This window comes from Spermophilus citellus (genome assembly GCF_964194105.1).
Source record: "Spermophilus citellus genome assembly, chromosome: 13".
Taxonomy (NCBI): Eukaryota; Metazoa; Chordata; class Mammalia; order Rodentia; family Sciuridae; genus Spermophilus; species Spermophilus citellus.
In genome coordinates, this window is record NC_138193.1 from 109,701,395 (window position 1) to 109,725,335 (window position 23,941).

General features: G+C 49.0%; 1 protein-coding gene across 2 annotated transcripts; it reads left to right on the forward strand.

The window, feature by feature from the left end:
- The first annotated feature begins 11,463 nt into the window (after positions 1-11,463).
- Positions 11,464-19,430, forward strand: ODC1 (ornithine decarboxylase 1). Of its 2 annotated transcripts, none has more exons than XM_081264836.1 (12): positions 11,464-11,924; positions 14,134-14,239; positions 14,329-14,462; positions 14,736-14,909; positions 15,083-15,255; positions 15,489-15,623; positions 15,755-15,836; positions 15,917-16,000; positions 17,560-17,722; positions 17,810-17,922; positions 18,002-18,216; positions 18,945-19,430. In XM_081264836.1, the coding sequence occupies exons 3-12, from the start codon at positions 14,361-14,363 to the stop codon at positions 19,087-19,089; spliced, it is 1,386 nt and encodes a 461-aa protein (XP_081120962.1). In that variant the 5' UTR covers positions 11,464-11,924; positions 14,134-14,239; positions 14,329-14,360; the 3' UTR covers positions 19,090-19,430. The 2 variants fall into 2 exon arrangements, with proteins under 2 accessions (XP_081120962.1, XP_081120963.1); XM_081264837.1 differs by lacking the exon at positions 11,464-11,924 and adding an exon at positions 11,950-12,433.
- Positions 19,431-23,941: the final 4,511 nt, after the last annotated feature.

Here is a 23,941-nt window from a genome sequence, read left to right on the forward strand (position 1 = left end):
TCAGCACCACATAAAAAAATAAGTAAATAAAATAAAGGTATTGTATCCAACTACAACTAAAAAATAAAATATATTTTAAAAAATTATTAAAATGGTAAATTTTATATTTTTGTATGTATATTTCATCAAAATTAAAGAGTTAAAAAACTCATACTGGATATGTAGCTTTGTATCTTTTTTCATTTTATATCACAATTCTTTATATCCTTAGAAACATTCATAGGTACCTATGTTTTTGAGACAAGATCTTTATGTTGCCTCTGTTGCCCAGGATGATCTCTAACTCACAATTTCTGTGTTCCAAATAGCTGGAGTTATAGGTATGTGCTGCTGTGCCCCATAAATATAATTTTAAAGGCTAAATAATATTTCTCCTTATGCCTATAGCATAATTTTATTCTCATCTCATACATGTTGGGTATTTGGAACATGTTCTAACTGTTGATGATTAAATAACGTTTTGCGAATACCTTGGTATCTAAGACGTATGCCTTCTAGAGTGTATCTTTAGAACTGAGTCCTAAAAGAAGTAGTCTCACTAGATTGTCAGCTTTTTCATTGCTGTGACTGAAGGACTTGATATGAACAATTTTAGGGGGAAAAGTTCATTTGGGGCTCACAGTCTCAAAGGTCTCAGTCCATAGACAGCAGCCTCCATTCTTTGGAGCCTGAAATGAGGCAGGATATCATGGTGGAAGAGTGTGGCGAGGGAAGCAGCTTCAGATATGGCTACCACAAAGCAGAGAGAGCCTCCACTCACCAAATATGAAATATAAACCCCAAAGCCAGGCCCCCAGTGCCCACCTCCTCCAGCCACACCTTACCACCTTGAGTTAGCACCCAGTTAATCCCCACCAGGGGATTCATGCACTGATTGGGTTAAAGGTTCCCACAACCCAATCACTTCACCTCTAAAGCCTTCTTGTACTGTCTCACCTGAGCTTCTGGGGGACACCTCGTATCCAAACCTTAACAGAGGGCTTGGCATTCTTAGATCTTTGAGTAAGTGTGAATCAGTGTCTACCTTTCCTGACTATGTATGTGACAGAGCCATTGTCACAGCCCCATGGCCTTGGCAAGAACATTTTGAAGGCGCTATACCACCAGTGGTTCTCCCTTCCCAGAGCTCAGTGTCTGGCCAACGGGCTCCACACAGCTCTGAGAGGCCACTGTTTTTATTGGAAGCACAGTAAAGGGACCAGAGCCATCCACTCACAGTCACCTCAAAGCACATTGTCAGCAGGTCTCCCAGTCCTGCAGAGGTGGGTGTGCAGCACAGGCCTGGGGGTTAGGCAGGTACGTTCTAGAAGGAGACATAAGAGGTCAGGTACAGATGAAATAGGGAGGACCTATAGATGAAAGAGGCAAGTGTCACCTGGAGGGAGGGGACCAGGAGACTTGTGTGCTGCACCAGGACACCAGGACACGTTGGGAGTGAGAGAGTAACAGCATCAATCATTACACCAAGAATGACTGTAACAGGCAAGTCTGAATCTGTGCCTTCTCAGTGTCACCTGGGACCCTCTTCTACCCTAAGTCATCCCCAAGAGTGTAAGGAATGGGTTGTGAACTACCTGAAGCAAAGAACTCACTGGAGACTGTGGGTACATGGCCTCTGTGTATCTACCCAAAGTTTGAGGTCTCTGTGGGTATAGGGAAGAGAAAACATCATCATGCAAGAACTGTGTGACCTCACGGTGACAAGGCAGCATGCTCACCCAAACACTAATTTTCCACCCTGTCAAAGAAGCAGAGACCGGACAAGACTAGATATGGCCAAGAGCAGCAGAGCCCAGGGAGGCCAGGGGCAGAGAGGGCTGTAGGAACGTGGTGCTGGGCTCCATTCATTTGAGATGAGATGAATTGCATTTGGCGAAGATCTAAGCACAAGGTGTTCCAGGAGAGAGCATTGGAACCTTGTGGATGCGGAAACAGGCAGAGAAGGAAGGCCAGAGCACACAGTCACTGAGTCCCTCCCACTTCAAGGGCTGACCTAGGAACTTTATGGTCTAGCTAATAGTCCATAACCCACAACCCCACAAAGTCCTACATCCAGCAACGCTGCAAAATAACAGATACCACCCCAGAGAGGCGAAAAGACTTACCCAGGGCACCACAGCCAGCTACAGTGAGAACTAACATTTGAGAGCTTCCCGGAAGCCAGCACTGGCCAGTGTGGTGTGGCTTAGACAGGAGGAACAGAGCTGCCTGTCCACGCTCCAGGCTACAGGGACACACACTGACTGCGGATCATCTAAAACTGATACTAAACCTGAGTCATACTTGCTCTGCTTGTTATTATCTCCAAGATCACCAATCCTAAACATGTCACTTTCCCCTGAAAACATGCCTCTATCCTCATCAACTGCTGTGGTCATGATGGAGTTTTAGTAACCTGCATCTGGACTTCACGCTTTTATTACTTGCTCTGTCATAAAAATACTCTGCACCTTAATTAATTTGGAGGACTCTCAGTTCCACAGTTGGCCCTGATTCACAGACTTGGCTCCATCTGTACATCCCAAGAGGACGGTGCTTCCGGTTTCCAACCCTTTACAGGCTGCCCGGCTTGTCCCAGGTCACTGGGACTGCTCTGGTTTTAGTGTTGGCAACTCTTAAACCTTTGAGCCCAGCTTAGGAACAACCCATGACTTCAGCTGTCATGACGTTTGAGATGAGCACGGAGATTACAGGAGCTATGAAAACAAACAGTTTGAGTGATTTCAATTCTGTCATTACTTGTGGAGTTTGGGTGCTGAAAATCTAAACATGGGAAAGTGTTCATTGCAAGTTCATTTGCTACATGCCAGCAAAATGTATACATTTTTAGTTTATACATGAAAGTTTAACTTAATTTTAATAATATCTTTGAAATTAGTTTCTTCTTTTAAAATTATTTTTGTTTTAAATAGAAACAACAAATCAATAAAATAATGATTAAGGCTGCTTTTCTCATAAGTTATCACAGAAAACAAGTCTGGTGTATCAAGGAGTAGGCATTAAAAATCAACTGTTTAGGGGCTGGGGATGTAGCTCAGTTGGTAGAGTGTTTGCCTCTTATGTTCAATCCCCAGCACCCCATAAATAAATAAATAAAACCCACTGTTGAGGTGTCAATCTGTGGGTATAACACTGGCACTGTGCATAAACTATCTCATGTGATCCCTAAGGCCATCCTGGTCACATCCATTATTTTCCCCATTTAGAGATGAAGGAAACTGAGCTTTGGGGAATTCATTGACTTCCCAGCAAGGGACTGGGACACACCAGGTCCCACCCTCCTGATTACTCTGTGGGTACATATTTAAACCCAGATTTACCCAGCCCCCAAGCCTGGCTCTTCCAGAGAGGACTTCTTACTGGGTCTGACAGTCCAGGTTAAGGATTTGTTTTATAAGAACACTGTAGCTGCTTCTTAGGTTGCTTGGCTGAACAATGAGTTACCAGCAAACTTAGTGGGTAAACTGCATGTGTTCTAGACATGGATTCTGAGCGTTAGGAACAGGGGGCAGGTCTGTCTGTCTTTGCTCCAGGAGGTCTAGGGCCTCAGCTGAGAAGATTCGGTGCCCAGCAGCAAGTGACTCCATAGTTTGGGCTGGAGTTACCTAGGGGTGTCCTCACTCACCTGTCAGGTAGTTGGTGCTGGTTCTCAGATGGGACCTCAGCTCTGCTGTGAGCAGGACACCGTACGTAGCTCTGCAGGAAGCCTGACATCTTACGAGGTGTCCTGGCTTTCCAAGTCCAGGGTCCCAGCTAGCAAGGGAGAAGCTGCTTCGCCTTTGGTGACATGGTCCCAGATGACCTTTGCCACATGCTATAAGTTTCCAGAGAATCATGAGCCTGTGCAGACCAGAGGGACACTTCACTTCCTGACAGGCTGACCAGGCGAGCTGCTGCGCCATCTTTGTCAGACCCAGTCTGTTCATCATGTCTGTCTCCTTATCCAGCTGGTCCTGCCTCTCAGTCTCAGCTGTCCCCTGGGCCCTTCCTGGAACTTGCAGCCTGCTTCAGGGCCTGGCCTAGCAGGGCCTGTCAGGCAGTTCCAACCCCAGCAGATTTCAGGGTGCGGTCCCTGGAGAGGCAACAGATAAGGAGACCTTTGATATGCAGGCTGTACGCTGAATTTTGAAGAGATTACAGATAACTGTAAGGTCCTTGCTTAGCATCTGGATGGCCATCTTAAGTGATGGGCAAAAGTCTCACTTTCCCACCTAAGGGCGGTTCTTAGAAAGGCTCACCACTCCCTCATACCAGCCCAACCCCTAACCACCCACATTAGGACCCTCAGGGCTCTGATTCCAGAGCCTGCCCCATAAAAGACCCGGAATCCAAGCCTGTGTTGCCTCTCTCCGCTATAGAGATGGCCTCTATTTGTCAGCTTTGACCAATAAAGTCTCGCGTGTGTCTCTGCCTGGTCTCCGTCTGTCACTTCTCAATTACCCAGCTCTGTCCTCTCGCTTTCCCTCTAGTAACTGCGGTAGCCACCACCTGGACTGTCAGGGGAAGCATTTATTCAGACCTCGAAATTCAGGCCCTCACATTTTCAAAGTACAGCCATCTCCCTGACGCACTTCAGAGACAGAGCCACAGTCCCGTGTCACTCCCAGACATCCTTCCCCTCCTGCAGGGAAGCCTGGGCTCTTCTGCTCCCACCTCCAGAGCCCTGTGCCCCGGCCCAAGGAAAGCAGCCAGGATGGAGAGGCCACCGGCCCACATGGAGAGAGCAGGAGGGACCTACAGGAAGCATTGACTGCAGAAATGCTGGCCCAGTGGGGGGGCCAGGCAGAGGAGTCGGGGTCGTTGCTGTGGAAGGGAGAGAAGATCTGAGGTGAGAGTGAGCACTTACCCTGGCTAGAGGCCCAGGAGAGGGTCTTCCATGACACACTGAGGACCCTCCTTCAATGTCTGAGCTGAGAAGAGAGTGAGGGAAGTTCCAAGTTCCTTTCTCCCTTTCCTTTTCTTTGATATTAGGGATTGAACCCAGGGGCACTCTACCACATTGTTTGTTTGTTTGCTTGTTTGTTTTGAGACAGGGTCTAAGTTGCTTAGGGACTTGCTAAATTGCTGAGGCTGGCCTCATACTTGCAATCCTCCTTCCTCAGCCTCCTGAGTTGCTGGGATTACAGGTGTGCAGAACCACGTGGTGGCACTGCTCCCAGCTTTGCTCTTTAATACAGTGCCCTCCAGGACTGAGCTCTTTGGCTCACGGCTTCATAAACTCTACGATGGCATTGAGCTTCTATAGAGGGCCCTGCAGCAACATGACCCTGCCCTTCTGACCATCCTGGGAATGCTGAGGAAGCTCAGGTCAGCCAAGGCAGCCTCCTGCAGCATTCCCTTCTTTCTTCTAGACGCCAGCCCTTTAATTTTGTTCAGACAGGGCACGAGTTTCCTCAGGCTACTGGAACAAAGAACCACCAATGGCAGCCAAACAACAGAAGTTTGTTCTCTCCCAGTTCTGGAGGCCCCAGGTCCAAAAGTCAGATGTCAGCAGAGTGGCTTCCTTCTGGGTGAGAGGGAGACTCAGGTCCTCTGGCTTCTGCTGGGCTGCTGGCCATGTGGAGCCTGGAGACGTCTCACACCTCCTCTTCTCACAGCGCCTGCTGCGCTTCTGCGTCTCCCTGTTTATGAGGACACCACTCACAGGGGATTTGCACCCACCCTGATAATCTCATTTTGATTTGATTATCTCTGCAAGGATCCTATCTCCAATGAAGGTCACATTCTGAGGTGCTAGGCAAGGACGTCAATGCAGGGGGGCAGTATTTAACTTGGTCATAAAAGAGAGTGTCTTCATGGGAGGCCTGGGCCCATGTCCAGTGCTGGGCTGGGGGATCCCCATCAGTTTGAATCAACCTCCTAGGGACAGGGAAGGTAAGGGGATTGGTCCATTTCTTCTCATGAGCAGGAAGGGAAGTGTCCTGACACAAATGGCTTGCTAGGTAAAAGGAGAGGTAGAAAGAAATGCCCTTTCTTCTCTTCCGTAAGCCTTCATTTTACCTACAGAGGATGCCTGGAGGTGGGACAGCCACCTTGGAGCCAAGAGTGGAGCTGGGCCCACACCAGGCATGGCTGTGCAGAAGATGAGAGGAAAGCAGGGCTTGGTGCTGTTCTCAACCCCTGAAGCGGGAACTGGGGCCTCCCTTTCCAAGACTTCAGTTCTAAGAGAGGATGGATTTTTCCTTCTGGCTTAAGCCGACATGAACTATCCCGCAGTGCTGACTGGACCTGTAATCAGGCACGTCCTGGAGGTGGGCAGAAAGAAGGCCTGACAGGTTCTCAGACCCCTCCCCACCTGCTGCAGCCCTGCTGTTTCTGGGGTACAGGAGATGGGGACTGAGTCCGGGAACCCACATGAGTAGGCTTCTGCCAAGGGGCTCAGGCTGGGAAGCCGGGCAGGAGCTCGGAGGATGGGAGGAGGGGCCGCTTCCTCCCACGCCCCGCCCCCTCTCTCAGGTGCTTCCCGGGGTGGTCTCAGCTGCCTCCGGTCAGTGGCTCTCCCTGTGGGCCCAGTTCTCACTGGACAGCCTACAAGTGGCCACAGCTCCCCAGGGGCCTTGCTCTGTGTGTCCTCCCTCCCGGGGCAGGAGCGGCCTCTGCAGTCTTTGGGTTCAGTCCTCTCTGCTGGGCTGGCTGCTTGGCCCGGAGTGAACCGGGCTGGAGATGCCAAAGGAGAACGGTTTTGTACCTACACGTGCTGGCGAATCTGCCTTCTAAAATCGCCCTGGCCCCTCTGTGGGCACCGATTTGGCCAGGTTGGCGCCACCATGGAGGAGGCCCCCAGGGTGGGACTCTGCTGGAGGATGTCACCTCCGCTGTGCTCACAGCCTCAGTCCTCTCCCTGAGGAAACCTGGGCATGTGGGGCCACCCTCAATTGACCGCAGCCAACAAGCCTGTCCAACGCAGGGGCCTTCTGAGCGGTTCCTAAAGCCTTTGCCCTTGGCCCCCATGGTGGTGGCCTGTGTGACTGGGTCCTGGTGGGTGAATGTCTCAGAGGGCAGGCCTGAGGGTGGGCCTCCCCCAGACCATGGCTCCTCAAAGAGGGGGATTTCTTGAGTTCCTCTCCTTTTCTTAGGCGTTAGCCGTGCCCTGCCACAGAATAAGCCTCACACACAGGAATGGAGGTGGTGGTCAGAGCACCCCTCAGGGCCCGCATGATTCAGTTCCTTAGCAGCCCCTGCCAAAGGCCCCATCAATAGTCTTGAATCAGGCGTGGCAGGGAGGTGGTGCTCATCCTGTCCTTGGGCAGAGCACACACCTCCCAAAGGCCTGGGTTGTGCCACAGAAGGAAGAACTCGGCCAGCTCTGGGACTTCCCAGAGGTGGGGCCCCACGAGGGTGGGGCTCTGGCAGAAATGGGGCAAAGGTGCTGTGACTTGTTGGATCAGAGGGAGTCACCAGGCGCTTGGGAGAAAACAAAAGCAAAGAGGCAGGGTTGTTTATTTATTTTTGTTTTTTTAGCATGGGGCAGAAGGTTAGCCACCTCATGGCTCTCGCCAGATCCCTGCTGGTCCCCTGGAACGCAGCCCCGGTAGCAGCCATGGAGGACATCCCTTGCACACAGGAGCCCCCACCCCACCACCACCACCATTGAATGCATAAAGTGACACCTGAGCAAAGGCTGAATGTTCAGAACCTTCTGTCCCTCCGACTGCACAGCAAGTCCTGTGAGCCCGCAGCTCCTGCTCAGCAATCCGACTTTCAGGGCAGTTCCTGTCCCAGCCCAGCACGATCAGGTGACTTTTGTGTGCCAGGTACTGGGCTAGAAACCAGACATATGAAAAAATAAACCATGCTCCTGATTCCAAGTGGGAGAGGAGAGGGGGGGGAGGAGGGAGGAGGACGAGGACACCCATCCCGGGTGACCGTGCTGGGATGGCAGGAATAGGGCCTTCACAACAGTGTAGGAGACAAGGCTAGGGGGCGACACGGTAGATCCTGAAGGGTACTGCTGGCAGGTGGGACACTCAGACGATTCTGTGGACGGAGGGCCAGTGGGGAGGAGTTTTAAATCAACAGCACAGTGGTCAGCTCTGGAGCCTGCTGCCTCTCTGTTGGCTGGGTATTAGGTGGCTTTTCTGAATGCTGACACCACCACAGTGACTTCCGACAACTGACAAGGCAAGGCTGTGGGAAGCACCATGCGCTGGCAAAATCATCCTCAGGACAGAGAGCTGCCCCAGGGCCCTGCCAGGCTCCAAGAGACCCTGGCCCAATTCCTGCCATTTGCTGCTGGCCCAGCGCCTTCTGAGTGAGCCATACAAGGGCGGGGGCAAGGTGGGGCCATGATGCAATGACACTCTGTATAAAGCAAACATCCACGACTTCCCTGCACGCACGGGATCTGCTTCCAACAGATACCTCTGGAGGAGTGCCACTTCTCCAATGATGATGCCACCGTTGCTCAGAGTGAGGAGGGCCTCCCTGGAAGCTGCCTTCCTGTGTCGGGCATATCATTTGGATTATTGGCAAAGTGTCCTGGGTTATGGCACCCTAGCCAAGCCAGATATCATGAACATTACTTCATAGTCAATGCTTCCATGCTTCTGGGAGAAATCTGGTGAGGCAATGTGATCACGGATGTGTAAGCAGGACACAAACTCACCTTCCAAAAAGCTCCCTGTGTCAAATATTTCAATACTGCATAAATGGATACATACATGCATGCTGAGTATTCTCTTACATTATTTCCAGTAAGGGTGACTCCCTAAAATTTTATTCACTATCTACCTTTATAACTCCTTTCATGTAAATAACAACTAAGAAACAAATAGCACCTCCACCAGACAAGGCCTCATTTTTGGTGGTTAATGGATTTATACAGAGCTCGATTTGTAGAAGTGAGAGATTCTTAGAACAGCAGAATCTTCTGAGAGCCTATGTTTTTATTTAGCTCAACTGCCCCCATTTACAGAAAGGGAGCCTGCAATCCCGGGAGGGTGGTGAGGTCTTGGGCTCTGTCATCAGCCAGGTGCTGAGTGTCCTTAAGAAATCCAGAAACGGTCCCCGGAGAGTGTTTATTGTAAATACTTTAAAATTTACATATATCCAATGTGGTTCTTGATGCTTTCATTCATTTCCTTTTCTGCCTCCCTTGCACCAAGAACAAAGATTTCATGTCCGTATAAGGGGAGATCTAGGCATTTGGCTTCACCCATTTTACAAGGACCTGTTGCTGCCCCCCACCCCCAGTGCTGGGGATGAAACTCAAGGCCTCTCACATTAGATAAATGTTCTTCCTCTGTGCTATAGCCCCAGCCTTTGTTTTTCTCTTGAGAATAGGAAGGAAGAGGGTGAAACCCACTGGATGTACATTGAAAGACGAGAAAGTCGTGCATTTTGACTAAGGCCAGGTTTAGTTACTGCTGATTGATCTACTCAAATCCATGACTCAGTGCTGCTGCCTCTGGATCTGCAGGGCCTCTCCAAGCCACAGCCTGCTTGCAGCTGGTGGGGCCTGCAACCAGGAAGCCCTTGGGCTCCTTCCCTTGCTTCTGTTCCCCACTTGGGTCAGACCGGAAATCAGCAAAGCCTTGCCTCCCCAGGGGACACTGCAGCATGCCAGCAGGAGTTCCAAGATCTGAGTGGCTTGGCACCAGAGGCCAGGGGTGTGGGTAATAAGCCGGGGTGGCTGACGTGTGTAGTGGACAGACAGGCCACCTGGTTCCCTGACTGAGAGCCTCTATGGTCCAATCAGTGCTTCCAAATCTAAAGTAGACTTTCCATCTTGCCATCCAGCCCTTCCTTCCATGCCAGGCTGCGGAAGGGATTCCACATTAGAGATGCCCAGTGCCCTCCTCTGGGAGGAGTCCACATACAGAGTTGGAATGATTGGCTAAAGGGAGTGCAGACAGGAATCCCTGCACTGCAGGAGACCTTCCCAGTGCCAAGAAAACTGTGTCCCTAGAACAAATGTTTCTTCACAGAGAGGGAGACATGCACTTCCTCATCAAGAACCAATGATGTCCCCTGCAGACTATGATTTGCAGGGCTCTCGGATGAGTTCTGGTGGTTAATCCCATCACTCAGGGAAGAATTCAGCTTGCCAAGGGCGTAGACAATTCCTCTCTCGCACCCTCAGATCCAGGGGACTTGGGACCCGGTGTTTGCTTAAGTTTGATGAGGGTGCCCAAGAGAAAGAGTGTAGTGCCCATCTTATCTTTTACATACAAAGCCTCCTGCTTCCAGCTGTTTTCCCTGTTCTTATTTCCAGGGGAGCTGTCTGCTCCGGGAAGGAGTGGATCATTCATTCCTTCATTCATTAAACAAGTATTGACTGACTATGCCCCAGGCTGGTCCCTGGGTACCAAGGAGGCTTTTAAAAACCTTATAAAATTTTTCTTCTGTAGAGACCCTTGGGCTATCTGAGGCCCTGAGAAGGGAGATGACTTGTTTAAGACCACATAGCAAGTTGGATGCAGAGCTGGGCTGGAGCCCTGAGCTTCTCCAAGGTCCTCCTGCAGAAAAATCCTGAAAAAAGGACCTGGCCACATTTTCACTTCTATATCTCCTTACTCACGCCCTAGGGAGGGACTTATCCTGTTGGCTGGATTTTTGTCTTCAAGGGAATGAATGGTAAAAAAGAAAGAAAATAATTGCTCCAAATTCCATCAGATCAGTCTCTGCCTGGGGCAGCAGATGAGAGTGGTTAGGGATGTGAGGCAGCTTCCAGGCATGTTTCGGGACTCTCATTTTGCTACGTGGCAGAAGTGGCTTCTGCCTATGTGTAAGACTGCTTAGACATTTTCGATGTTGGGACTTTCTCAAAGCAGGCCCGCTGGAGGTGCCCCTAAAAGATTCTAGTTATTTATGAGGTCCATCCAATAGGGTGAGGCATTGGACCACTTGGTGGCTCAGGACCCCCCAAACCTCCTGCTTTACCCCTAACTTCCTTCTTTTGCTTAAGAAGTAGAACATGCACCTTTGCATGCCACTGCTGCATGCCATCTGGTAGGACACCTCCATGTTCTATCGGCAGGGTGACCCGCCAGCACCCGGGTACCGCTAACAATCTGGTACCCTCGGCACGCCCCTCATGGCTCCTCACCGGTGAGAGGGGGAACTGCACCAGAATCACCGCTAGGTCCCTGCCACAGGCGTGTAAGTGCCGCGCGGCTGAGGCCGGCAACCCCAGGGCTGGGTCTACGTGGCCCGTGAGCCGGCCGGCGCACTCGATCTTAGCTCGAGCCCCCAATTCCCTTTCTGCCTTAGCGCACCAGACATTAAACGAAAGTGGAAAAACTGTTTTGCATGCGCAGATGCTGAAATTCAGGGACGGTCAACCTCTCAATTCAGCGGCGCCTCGGCGCCCGGGCGGCCGCAGGGCACAAGCCTGCGCGTGGTGCGCGTGCGCTTGCCGGCTCCGTGCCCAGGCCGGAAGGGCCTGCGGCGTGGCGCGCGTGCGCGAGCCTGCCGCAGGGCCAGGCGGGGCGCGAGGCCGGGCGAGGCGGGGCGGGGCGGGGCGGGGCGCGGGCGGGCGGAGCGCGAGGCTGCGGGCGCGGGAGGGCGAGCACGCGCGGGGCGGGCGGCACTCGGAGGCGCTGACGTTTAGCCCTCCGCGCCCCCCGCCCCCGGCGCCCGGGCCCGGGTTGGCGGTCGCCTCGCCCCCGCCCCTCCCCCAGAGGCCTCCCGGCCGGAACCGATCGCGGCTGGTTTGAGCTGGTGCGTCTCCATGACGACGCGCGCAGTATAAGTAACGGCGCGGCGCGCAGTCGGCTTTGTCAGTCCCTGCAGCCGCCGCGGCCGGCCGCCCTCAGCCAGCAGCTCGGCGCCACCTCGGGCCGGCGTCTCGGGCGGGCGGGAGCGAGGCGGCTGACGGGCGCGGCGGGGGCGGCCGAGCGCTCCTCCGGCTCCGGCTCCGGCGCGGCGCAGCTCGGGCGGCGGCATCTCCATGGGACCGGCCCGCGGCGCCCGGGCGCTCTGAGGTGAGCAGGCGGTGGGAGGGAGGCGCGGCCACGTGTCCGGCGGCCCGCGCAGTCTGCAGGGGACACGTGGTGGCGGAGCCGGCCGCGGGCCGTGACCTTGGCTAGACCCGTCCCGGGCCCAGGTGTCCGCGCGCTGCCGGTCCGAGGCGTCCCTGCGGCCCCCACGGGCCCGGAGCGGCGCCGGCCGGAAGCTCCGGGGAGCCCCGGGTCCCCGGCGCTGTGGGCCGCCCGCGGCAGGTGCAGGGCTCGGGGCCCGGCCGCCCTGCGGGTTCCTCCTCTTCCTCCTCCTCTCTTCAGAGCTTTTATTTCTGCTGAGTGTACAGAGCAGGTGACACTGTCGTGGACCCGCGGGAGCTGCCCGGGCGTAACCGATAACTACCCGGCCGGCCATGACTGCGGATGGCTAATTTAAGGACTCTTTGAATGACTTGGTATTTAAGGAGCCTGGCTCGGGCGGATCGGTTTCCAGAGAAGGCTGATTGTGTCGTTAGATTCCTAAGTAACTTAAGGTGGGGAGCAGAGCCTTGCAGGACTGTCTGGGGAAGACGTAAGAATGTGTTGGCTTCCTTTATTCAAATCTAAAAAAGTTTGTCTGCTATTAGTACGTCTCTTCCAGCATTACTCCAATGCCAGTTAGGTCATCGTGTAAAATGACTTAGCTATGCAGATGTCAAAAGGTGTTATTAAGTAAGAATTTTCGGATAAATTATTCAAGTAAAAGATACAAGAAAGCAAAATACTACTGTTGTACTTCAAAGAAATAAAGCTTTCCAAGTTTAAGCTTGAGCCTTGCTTCAGAAGTTATTGCTTGAGCCCATTTAGTCAATTGAAAACGTTATATATACAGGCAAAATAAGTTTGCTGGCATTAGTCTCTTGCTTTCCCCCTAGGGGTTATTTAGGCAACTTAGGAGGCTGACAGTGCCAAGAAGTTCCTGTTAAATTGAGGTTTTAAAACAAGTTCCACCATGCATGGGTTTGGATTTATGGCAGGCCTGTCCCCCTGGGTCTCTCATAGTGTCCCATGCCAGAGCAAACTGTGGCCCCGAACCATTGCCTGGCCTCTGCCTATAGGCTGCTGGCACTGAAGAGGGTTGCACAGTGGAGAAAAGAAAGCCCTACCTGGCAGAAAATTTTAAAGGTTCAGTAATTTAAATAAAACACATTTGCTAGCATCACATTTTGTGATGCCCAAGGACAGTGGCTTTTATTACTAACCTGATGTTATTGCATTTTTGTAAATGAATAGTTAGCCAGAAACTACTCCCAAATGGTTATCATTCATAGCTAAGCGAACATTAGAGGGTCTATGAAGACAGTTGGAGTTTCTAGATTTGCTATTTTGGTAGCCGTCACTAGTTAAAAACTATTGTTTTGTTTTGTTTTTTTACATAATTGCAACTATATCTTATACTGATTTGAAAAAAAGATATTTTAAAAGATTTTTCAGCTAATGTGGCATGAAAATTCATTCATGAAATTCTTGTAAAATTTATGAGTACTTTTAAGTTGAGCCCTCTGGATATTCCTAGTTACTGAAATTATTGTACATCGACTTGGTTAAGCTGGGTGAGGGGCACATTCTTTAATCCCAGTGACTCATGATGGCTAGGACAGGAGGGTCACCAAGTTTGAGCCCAGTGTGATAATTTAGCCAGACCCTGTCTCAAAATGAAAATAACTCTGCTGGAGATGCAGATCAGTGGTAAAGCACCACCGCGTTCAAAGCCTAGTACCAATACCAAAGAAAAACTTTGTGGAGGTAAGAAATGGCAGGATTTTTTGGACTGCATATAGTTGCTATAATGTTCTTTTAAGTTTCTAAAGAGTTTAAACAGCTCTGAAATAAGAAAACTGACATAAAGCTTGTATCTGTATCAGTAATCTAAGTACAGACAAGCCTCTGAAACCTGCATTCTACAGTTGTTTTTTGGCACAAATGTTTGAAATGCTTCTTCTGAGATGTGCCATTATTATGTGGAATTTTAGTGTGCTGCTTTAAAAAACTTAGTTTTGAATCTGGTGGTTTTTAGATACTGCAGAGGTTTATGGGATCGTGTCACACCTAGGAAAAAGTTTAAGTAGACCATCATTGAGTGGTCTGCTTAAACTGGGTGCTTGATTCTGTGTCTCATGCTGTCACAATGTCTGGTCCATCAACTTGATGAGATTCTAAGGTAGACAGAAATTCTCATGTGTTTCTGTTTCAGAATATTTCCACTGCTGGACTGAGGACACGGGGTTTGGAATTCCTGGAGAATTACCTTTGAGAGAAGCTGGAAATAATTTCTTTAAATTTCATCTCTTAGTTTCCATGTAAGTATTCAACTTGTAATTTTGTTACAGATTCATCTTAAGATTGTATTGCTGTGGCTTCTGAGTTAATTTTTTCACCCTGTTTGCAGCTTGTTGCATTTCTGAGGCATATCCAGGAGCCATGAACAACTTTAGTAATGAAGAGTTTGACTGCCACTTCCTTGATGAAGGCTTTACTGCCAAGGACATTTTGGACCAAAAAATTAATGAAGTGTCTTCTTCTGTAAGTATGGAAGCGTGCCCCCCCCCTCCCCAATGGCAGCAGCTGAGAGTGCTGGGCCAGTGGGGAACTTGGGTCTTGGAAAGGAAATGAGGTGCCGCATACGTGTCTTGTTGGGGATTCAGAATTTTAATTAACTGTGGATTGTGACAATGGTGGTAGCCTGTCAGTTACTATACGAGTAGAATTCATCCAACGTATGGAAAGAAGAGAGGCTGCATGTTAATTAGAATATTGCAAGGTGGCTAATGAGTTCCTATATCCACTTCATTTCAGGACGATAAGGATGCCTTTTATGTCGCAGACCTTGGAGACATTCTAAAGAAACATCTAAGATGGTTAAAAGCTCTTCCTCGTGTTACCCCCTTTTATGCAGTCAAATGCAATGATAGCAGAGCCATAGTGAAAACCTTAGCTGCCATTGGGACAGGATTTGACTGTGCTAGCAAGGTAAGCAAAGGTAGCAGGGTTCCCAGATATTTCTATAAAATGATCCTGCAGGCCAGAGTTTTTCTTGGGCATTAAATGCTAATGAAGGGTGCTCACAGGACACCTTTGCATGCTTTTGTTTATTGTACTTATTCGAAGTGTATGTATACCATGACACCAGTCTTCTGTTTCAGACTGAAATACAGTTGGTGCAGAGTCTCGGAGTGCCTCCAGAGAGGATTATCTATGCAAATCCTTGTAAGCAGGTGTCTCAAATTAAATATGCTGCCAGTATTGGAGTCCAAATGATGACTTTTGACAGTGAAGTTGAGTTGATGAAGGTTGCCAGAGCACACCCAAAGGCAAAGTGAGTTACCTTCCATTGAGGCATTTGAAAAGGGCAGGCATTATAGGTTCTTGTCAGGCAAACTTAAATTTCCAATTATTCTGAAAACAGGTTGAACCCTCAGGTGGTGAGTATAACTATGTTAGATACAACCAACCACGAAGTAACAGCTGATATTTAGGGCGGGTTTTGTGTAATTTGACCATAACTCTTAGTGATCTGTCATGAGATTTGATATGCTTTCCTTGTTCTAGGTTGGTTTTGCGGATTGCTACTGATGATTCCAAAGCAGTCTGTCGTCTCAGTGTTAAATTCGGTGCCACACTCAAAACCAGCAGACTTCTTTTGGAACGAGCTAAAGAATTAAATATTGATGTCGTTGGTGTCAGGTGAGATCTTGGTGTCAGTTAGCAGCTGATATGTTTAAGTAGTGTCAGTTTTACAGGCTTTTACCTACTGTTTTGAGAAATAGAAAGAGCATCTCGTGTCCTTTTATTCACAGCTTTCATTTTATTCACAGCTTTCACGTGGGGAGTGGCTGCACTGATCCTGAGACCTTCGTGCAGGCCATCTCTGACGCCCGCTGTGTCTTTGACATGGGAGTGAGTACAGAATCTTAGTGAAGTATGGGCAGGTGTGTCAGCGGATCTGGTTGTGACCTCTTGAATCTTCTTGGCTCTAGGCTGAGGCTGGTTTCAGCATGTGTCTGCTGGATATTGGTGGTGGCTTCCCTGGATCTGAGGATGTGAAGCTTAAGTTTGAAGAGGTAATTTCTGACAGATTACACAGTAGCTGTTTTTTAGCAAGGGCCTTCTTAAAATTATTCAAAGCCTAAATTTAAAAAAAAAAAATTTTTTAGTTGTAGATGGACACAATATCTTTATTTTTATGTGGTGCTGAGGATTGAACCCAGCACCTCACACATGGGAGGTGGGTGCTCTGCCACTGAGCCACAACCCCAGCCCTCAAAGCCTAAATATTTTAAGTAGTACCAAAGGGGTAAACAAGCATGAAAATCAATATCTTTAGTGTTAATATTTTGAGTGACTTGTGTTATTTAAAATTGTACTAAATACCATTTTCTAAAGTAAGCTTTCCCAGAATTTTGGGGTTGTTATTGATTACTACATTAACAAATGCTGTGGTGGTGTATGCCTGGAAGCTCAGTGACTTAGGAGGCTGGGGCAGGAAGATTACAAGTTTGAGGCCAGTCTCTGCAATTTAGCAAGACCCTGTCTCAAAAAACTAAGGGTGTAGCTCAGTGATAATGTCCCTGGGTTCATTCCCCAATGCTGGGGCGGGGGTTGGGGGATGCCACTGTGGCTGGTCAGAATGGCACATGTCTGTAGTCTAAATGACTTAGGAATTTGATGCAGGAGAATTACAAATTCAAGGCCAGCTTGGAAAACCTAAAAACTTAGACCCTTTTTCAAGTAAAAGAAGACTGGGGGTAGACCTCAGGAGTAGAGTGCCCTGGGTCCAATCGCCATTATGGCAGAAGAGGAGCAGAAGTGTGGCTGTGCAGATAGTGGCAGAGAAGGTGAGCAAGCAACCTAGGTGTGCCTTGCTAGACTTGGCACTTCCCATAACAATCTAAATATTTAGTCCTTTAGGAAGCCAAGCTGTAATGTGACACTTGAGTTGCTAAAGTAAATATGCATTATTATTTGTAGAGGTGAGTGAGGTAGGCAGAATGGAAAGGTCTTGACCTTGTGGCATGCATACTATTTGATAAAGTCATCCATAACTTTTTGGTGGGGCCATCTAACTCAGGTTGTGCCTACTCAGCTAGTGTCATACCACTGAGCTATATCCGTAGTTTTTTGTTTTGTTTTGTTTTGTTTTTAAATATTTATTTTTTAGTTGTAGTTGGATACAATACATACCTATGTAGTTGGATACACATACATACTTATTTATATGTGGTGCTGAGGATCGGACCCAGGGCCTCACACCTTCTAGGCGAGCACTTTACCACTGAGCCACAACCCACATCCCCCATCCCTAGTCTTTTTGAGACTGGGCCTTGCTGTGTTGCCAGGCTGTCCTTGAACTTGGTGATCTTCCTGCTTTAGCCTCCTAGGTTACTGGAGTTACAGGTATGCGTCACTGCTTGGCCTCTAACATCTTAAAAGGGCAGAGATGGTACTCAGAGGGGAATCACCCAAGTGAAATAACAGGGATACACAGACTGGTTTCCAGGGAGATTTTTTGTTTCTGCTGGTGCCTGCTCTTGTCATGTCCTGTTAACTCACAAGGCACTGTGATCTTTCTCCTCCATGTGAACTCTTCATAATAAATGGCTGCTCTGTGTCACTCTTTTAGATCACCAGTGTGATCAATCCAGCACTGGACAAATACTTTCCATCAGACTCTGGAGTGAGAATCATAGCTGAACCAGGAAGATACTATGTTGCTTCAGCTTTCACGCTTGCAGTTAATATCATTGCCAAAAAACTCGTATTAAAGGAACAGACAGGCTCTGATGGTATGTATGATGGTCAGGGTGAATTGTTGCACATAAAAATGTAAATTGGTAGAAAAAGTAGTAATTAAGGCTAATCTGTTTTTCTAGATGAAGATGAGGCAAGTGAACAGACCTTTATGTATTATGTGAATGACGGAGTATACGGATCATTTAATTGCATCCTTTATGATCATGCACATGTAAAGCCCCTGCTGCAGAAGGTAATTTGTGAACATGCTATCTAAAGCAATGAGGATATTTGATACGAGTATAATTAAGCAATAATTTTTTTTCACATAGAGACCTAAACCAGATGAGAAGTATTATTCATCCAGCATATGGGGACCGACCTGTGATGGCCTTGATCGGATTGTCGAGCGCTGTGACCTTCCCGAAATGCATGTGGGTGATTGGATGCTTTTTGAAAACATGGGTGCATACACTGTTGCTGCTGCTTCTACTTTCAATGGATTCCAGAGGCCAACTATCTATTATGTGATGTCAGGACCAACATGGTGAGTAGAAATCATGCATGTTTATGGTTTTAACAAGAGTAGGCACCTGGGCTGAGCATGTGTCTTGGTGGTAAGAGTTTTGCCTAGCATGCACAAGGCATCTTGGTGCAGTCCTTAGCAGAAGCCCCCCCCCCCCAAAGAAAATCTCTTCAGTATCACTGTGTATTCAGGTTTTCAGATAATTTTGAAGAAATGCTTTTTTTTTTTTTTTTTTTTTTTTTTTTTTGTGGTGCTGGGGATTGAACCCACCGGGGCCTTGTGCCTGTGAGGCAAGCACTCTACTAACTGAGCTATAACCCTAGCCCAGAAATGCTTGTTTTAAAAATACACTGTCCTGGCACAGTAGCTCATGCCCCTCAGGAAGTAAGGCAGGAGGATCACAAATTTGAGGCCAGCCTTTAGCAACTTAGTGAGACCCTGTCTCAAAATTCAAAGGGCTGATAATGTAACTCAGTGGTAGTGTGTCCCTGAGTTCAATTTCCAGTACAGGAGGTGGGGATAGAGGGGAGGCCTGTGGATGTAGGTCAGCGATAGAGTGCTTCCCTGGCATGTGCAGTGCCCTGGGTTTAATTCCCAGTACTTCAACAAATAACCAAGAATAAACATTGAATTACTTCCTGATAGTGTAAGAGACCAAGGACATGCTGTCATGGATGAGTTATTCTCATGGGTGCCTGCCTAGGTAGAAGTGACTGGGGTTTTGAATATGCTCCTTCTTTGTCTCTCAGGCAGTGCATGCAGCAAATCCAGAACCATGGCTTCCCACCCGAAGTGGAGGAGCAGGACGTTGGCACTCTGCCCGTGTCTTGTGCTCAGGAAAGCAGCATGAAACGTCACCCAGCAGCGTGCGCCTCCACTAGTATCAACGTGTAGATGCAGCTCTGTAGCTGTTCACTACAGATTTAGCTTAAATTAAGGGATCTGGGGGGACCATTTAACTTAATTACTGCTAGTTTTGAAATGTCTTTGTAAGAGTAGGGTTGGCACAGATGCAGCAATACGGACGACTAGAAGATGGGGTCACACTTATCTGTGTTCCTATGGAAACTATTTGAATATTTGTTTTATATGGATTTTTATTCACTTTTCAAACAAGCTACTAAAGAGTGCCCCCTCAGCTGCCCATCAAGCATTTGTAGCTTGTACAGTGGCAGAATGGGCCAAAAGCTTAAAGTTGTGACCTGTTTTGAAAATAAAGTATCTTGAAATAATTAGGTCTTGGGATTTGTGCACTGTGTCCATTCCAGGTGGTTCGAGGATCCTGTATTGCAGATTCTCATGTTGGATCTAATCTGTACTAGGTAAAGGGAAATGGATGGATGGTCCAAGACCACACCCTTTGGACCCTGCACATCTGTCCACCCTGAGTGTTTGTAGCTGGCTGTGGATGGACTTGGGTGCCCAGAGCCTTTTGAGGGATACAGTATGCCTGCCTGCCCTATCGTAGCCAATGCCCTGGAGGGACATGAGGCCCTTCGAACCTTGCCTACAGGAACTATAGGTGTTCCCCTTTCCACCTTGATTTCACACTTATACATGTGACAGGGCCTAGCACCTGGCAGTCAACTTACCATACTAAATTCAACAACAACTGTAATTACTTTACATGTAGATCTTTACCTTCTTGTCTGACCTTGACCACTGGCCTTTCATGTTGTTTGTGTTCCCAACACCCTTGCTCCTGCAGAAAGGATGGCAGGCTCATATTTAACCTCCACTGTGGAAGTTAAGTGTTGCCCTTGTAAGGACCATTGTTGAGGGACAGGATAACTCTGCAGCTTCTGTTCTAGGGTATGACTTATTAGCTACCCTGTGGAAGCCCTCCAGCTGGTGCAGTGTTCACCCAGGTAAGGGGAGGGAGAGGACTTACTGCTTTTCAAGAGCTACCCTTCCCCAAAGTCCTGCTCAGCTAAACTAAGGCTTGGTTTGTCACCAGCCCTCGTCTCCCTTCCTGGACCCAGCGTATAATGGTTTTAGTCCACCAAGATGGAAAGTTTCTTGGCCCATGGAGAAGATAGATTGTGATTGGAGTTGGGGATGGCAGAAGAAATATCTTAGTCTACACTGCCTGCTAAATCTTGGAAGTAGGGTTCAGGTATATGAAGGTAACTGAGCTTGCCACAAGGGCAGGATCTGGTACGCACTACTTTCTAAAACTGGAATTGGTGGGAAGGTACCATACTCAAAGAATTTGAGCTAGGTACCAAGACTAAAATCTTAAAAAGTTGGGAGTTCCATTTTAAAAAATTTAGACCTATAGATCACTGTGGCAGTACTGAGCTTGCCTTTAAGAAAAGGGAGAGATGATTATTAAAATAATAATAATAGCATACTAAATTCCACACAGCCAGATAAAATGTCCACCACTGGCAGGGACAGTGAGGGCATAGGAGCCCCAGATGAACCTGCCCCTCATACTACAGTCTCTTCCACTGGCCCCATGTGTCTCAGGCCCCTGTCCCTTGAACATGGGAGTAGGCAAGTGAGCTTGGCAAGCGGGAATAGAGGCTGTGAGCAGCCATCCCATAGCCTAGCTGTGTGAACACCACGCACTGTTTCCACGAGGCCCTAAATTTGTAGTTATCTAACCTAAATGTTAACCGTTGAAGATGATATTGTCTGCTCATGTACAGATATTGGGCATCGTAGACCTGAGGTTTGAGGCAAGTGTAGCTCCACCAAGGCCACTAGTGACCATTTCTTCCTGGGGGTGCTGGAGTCAGCCCCCATGGGAGGAGAGCCAGGGAAATGGAGCCCCTGTATCCAAACCATAAACTGTGGTAGGATCACTTGGAGCTTCTTAAAAAGGGGGGTTGATGTTGAGTGTGTTGGTGCACACCTGTAATCCCAGCAATTTTAGGAGGCTGAGGCAGAAAGATTGCAAGTTCAAGACTTGCCTCAGCCATTTGTAAGACCCTGTGTCAAGATAGAAGGACTGGGGATGTAGCTCAGTGGGAAAGTGTTCCCTGGGTTCAATCCCCAGTAGCAGAAAGAAAAAGTGGCATTGTCAGGCCTCAGACTCTTTGGGGGAGGGAACTGGGTAATCATTTGGGAAAAATAAAATATCACCAACTCATGCCAAAATTATTTTCATCTTTTTTTTTTTTTTTTTTTTGTACTGGGGGTTGAATCCAGAGGTTCTCTACCACGAGCTATATCGCCCGCCATTTATGTGTGTTTGTGAGAGACAAGGGTCTTAGTTTTCTGGGATTATAGGTGTTTCATGGCCTTGCCCATAATAAATTATTGATAGAGGAAAGTTTCAAATGTAACAAACTAGAACTGCTGGGAACATTTGAAGTCAAAAGGTAAGAGAAGGGGAAAATGACAACATGATGGAAAGGGCTGATTTTTATAATAAAAACTCCCAATAAATGCATAAAGGAAGAGTCCAATGGAAAGTGGACAGGGCAGGAGCATGGTTCTCCAAAAAAGACAACTTTCTGAACATGAAAAACATGCTCATATGAACATTTAATATATGAATATGAAGTGCATGTTTTTTCACCTGTCAGACTGGCAAAACTCGAGTTCTCAGCACACGGTGTGGACAGGCCTGCTGACACGCCGTATCTAGAAAATTCTGAGGGAATGTGTCAGTACTAGTAATTCACATTATCCTTGGCCTGGCACTCTAAGAATTTCTATGGCTCTTACAAGACGCCTCATCATGGCGTTGTAACAGTGTGTTTGAAAACCCTAGCGAGACAAGAGGGTGCCGAAATTACCAGTGGACCGGGACACAGTGCTGCTGAGGAGCTGGACAGGTCTGCAGGTGCTGACGTGGAGCAGCCACCAAGCTAGACTAATTGTCACAGCAGAGTGAGGAACATTCACATACTACTGTCCCATGTAAAAAGCAAAACCAAAGATCAAAACCCACTAAACTGTGTGTATTGCTTCTTGGCAGAATTGAAAGCCTAGGGAGGAGAGAGGGTCTAACTGCAAATTGTCCTTTTGACAGGATGATATGCTACTGATGTCACAGAGGTTGCAAATTGGCTTCATAGGTGAAGGAGGGGCTCGACACTAGCTCAGTCACACAGACCGCAAGGTGGCATTCAAACCGTGTCCATGACTCCAGCTTCCTGCCAGCCTTTTCCCCACCCACACGTGCTGCTAAACAGCTGGAGGTGGTGTTAGGGTGGCAGCCTGGCTCTGGACTGGGTGGGGGTGATCACTCAGTAGTTAGGTGCTCCTCTCACCCCACGTGGTAACCTCCACAATGGTGACCACCTCCTGAGATTCCACCCTTACCAGGTCCCCTGAAGTTATTCTTGATGGCTGACTGGCTGCCCCTCCACTGGGGTTTTTCTGACCCTCGCCGTATACCTTTAATTGGCAAGGGCCTCCGCCCAGGCTGGGTCTGGGGGTTTCTTGCATCATCTCTGGGCCCAGCTGGAGAACAGCCCCCTAAAGGTGAATCAGTCCTTTCCAAACCCAGCTCTGCCGACCACTAGGTAGCCTCAGTGCCGGGGAGAGGGGTGGAGGACGAGTGAGGAGCTCTGTCCTCTAGGCCTCATCCAGCTTTGTACATTTGGCTTCAAGAGAGGGTGCCCTCTCTTACAGATGGATGGTACCCAGAGAGGCCAAGGGATCCTTGTGGGTAAGCTAGTGAGTTAAGGGAAGGACCTGAGAACAAGCAGGTCCCTGTGTCCTTGAAGAACCGTCCCCAGGACCAGATTGCTCTTTGTGGTGGCATCCCCCCCGCTGGGGGCAGCGAGCAGGGCAGCCAGAGTGCCTGTAGCCCTGCAACTCCACTGAGCTTGACCCTCGGAGCCATTTCTGTTCTGGACTGAGCCAGGCACTGGGCAGATCTAGTGGAACCTGGTCCCCTCCACCACTAGCTAGCCACAGGGCCTGTCCCTCCCCTGTCTCCCCCTTCCCTACCTCGTGCCAGAGCCCACTCTTATAAGGAAGGAGCGGTACAGTCCAGAATTTAGTGCACTGAATAAAATGTCTGAGGAATTCTGTTAGAGTAGGAATATTTTATCTGCCCTCACTGCTGGCCTTAGGAAGGGGAAGGCTGAAGACCAGATGTGCTTGGCCTCTGGCCAAAGGGGTACTGAAGGCCAGGCCCTGCCAAGTTGCTTCTTTTCTGCCCGAGAGAAGGCATAGGGAGCCAGGACCAAGCCGAGGGTCGGAACCTCTGGGTAGGAGAGTGGCTACACCAGGAGGCTGGTACGCCTTGCCCTGGGGTGGCCTGTCAGACCCTGCCAGCTTCTGACCTGCACAGGTCTGTGAAGCTCAGCTCTGTGCCTTGACAAGTTGGGTGGCCAGTTTTAGCAAATCAACATATAATATGTTGTATGGGACACACATAAACTGAAAAAATCATTTGCTGTTTTGTCTAAAATTCACGTCTGACTGGGTACTTGTATTCCAGTCAACAAGGACTCTGAGTCCGCGGCACCAAGAGCTAGCTCTAGCTTGTTTCCAGTACCCCCCCCCCGCCCCCCCAAAAAAGGGAGCCCGCTGTGTGGCCCACTGCAAGTCAGGTGCTCCTGTGGTCCTCAGGACCCTCATCTGTCAAATGGACAGGGGACAGAAAGGTTCTACTCATGGTGAGCCTAGTGGCTCTGAGATCTGGGGAGGCCTTTAGGAAGTGGCTCCCCTGAGCCCATCCCAATCATGGCCACCAGAGGGCAGCAGCTCCTCGTGTTTAAGGTGTGTTCAAGTCAGCCACCAGCATACATTGAGGAAGCCCTACTGTGTGCAGAGTCCT

What these genes read in the sequence shown, in the direction of transcription:
- ODC1 (XM_081264836.1), top strand. Translation starts at nt 14,361, where the DNA reads ATGAACAACTTTAGTAATGAAGAGTTTGACTGCCACTTCCTTGATGAA. An exon ending in GATTTGACTGTGCTAGCAAG is followed by an intron (nt 14,910 to 15,082) that starts GTAAGCAAAGGT and finishes CTTCTGTTTCAG; the next exon opens with ACTGAAATACAGTTGGTGCA. An exon ending in TGAAGCTTAAGTTTGAAGAG is followed by an intron (nt 16,001 to 17,559) that starts GTAATTTCTGAC and finishes TCACTCTTTTAG; the next exon opens with ATCACCAGTGTGATCAATCC.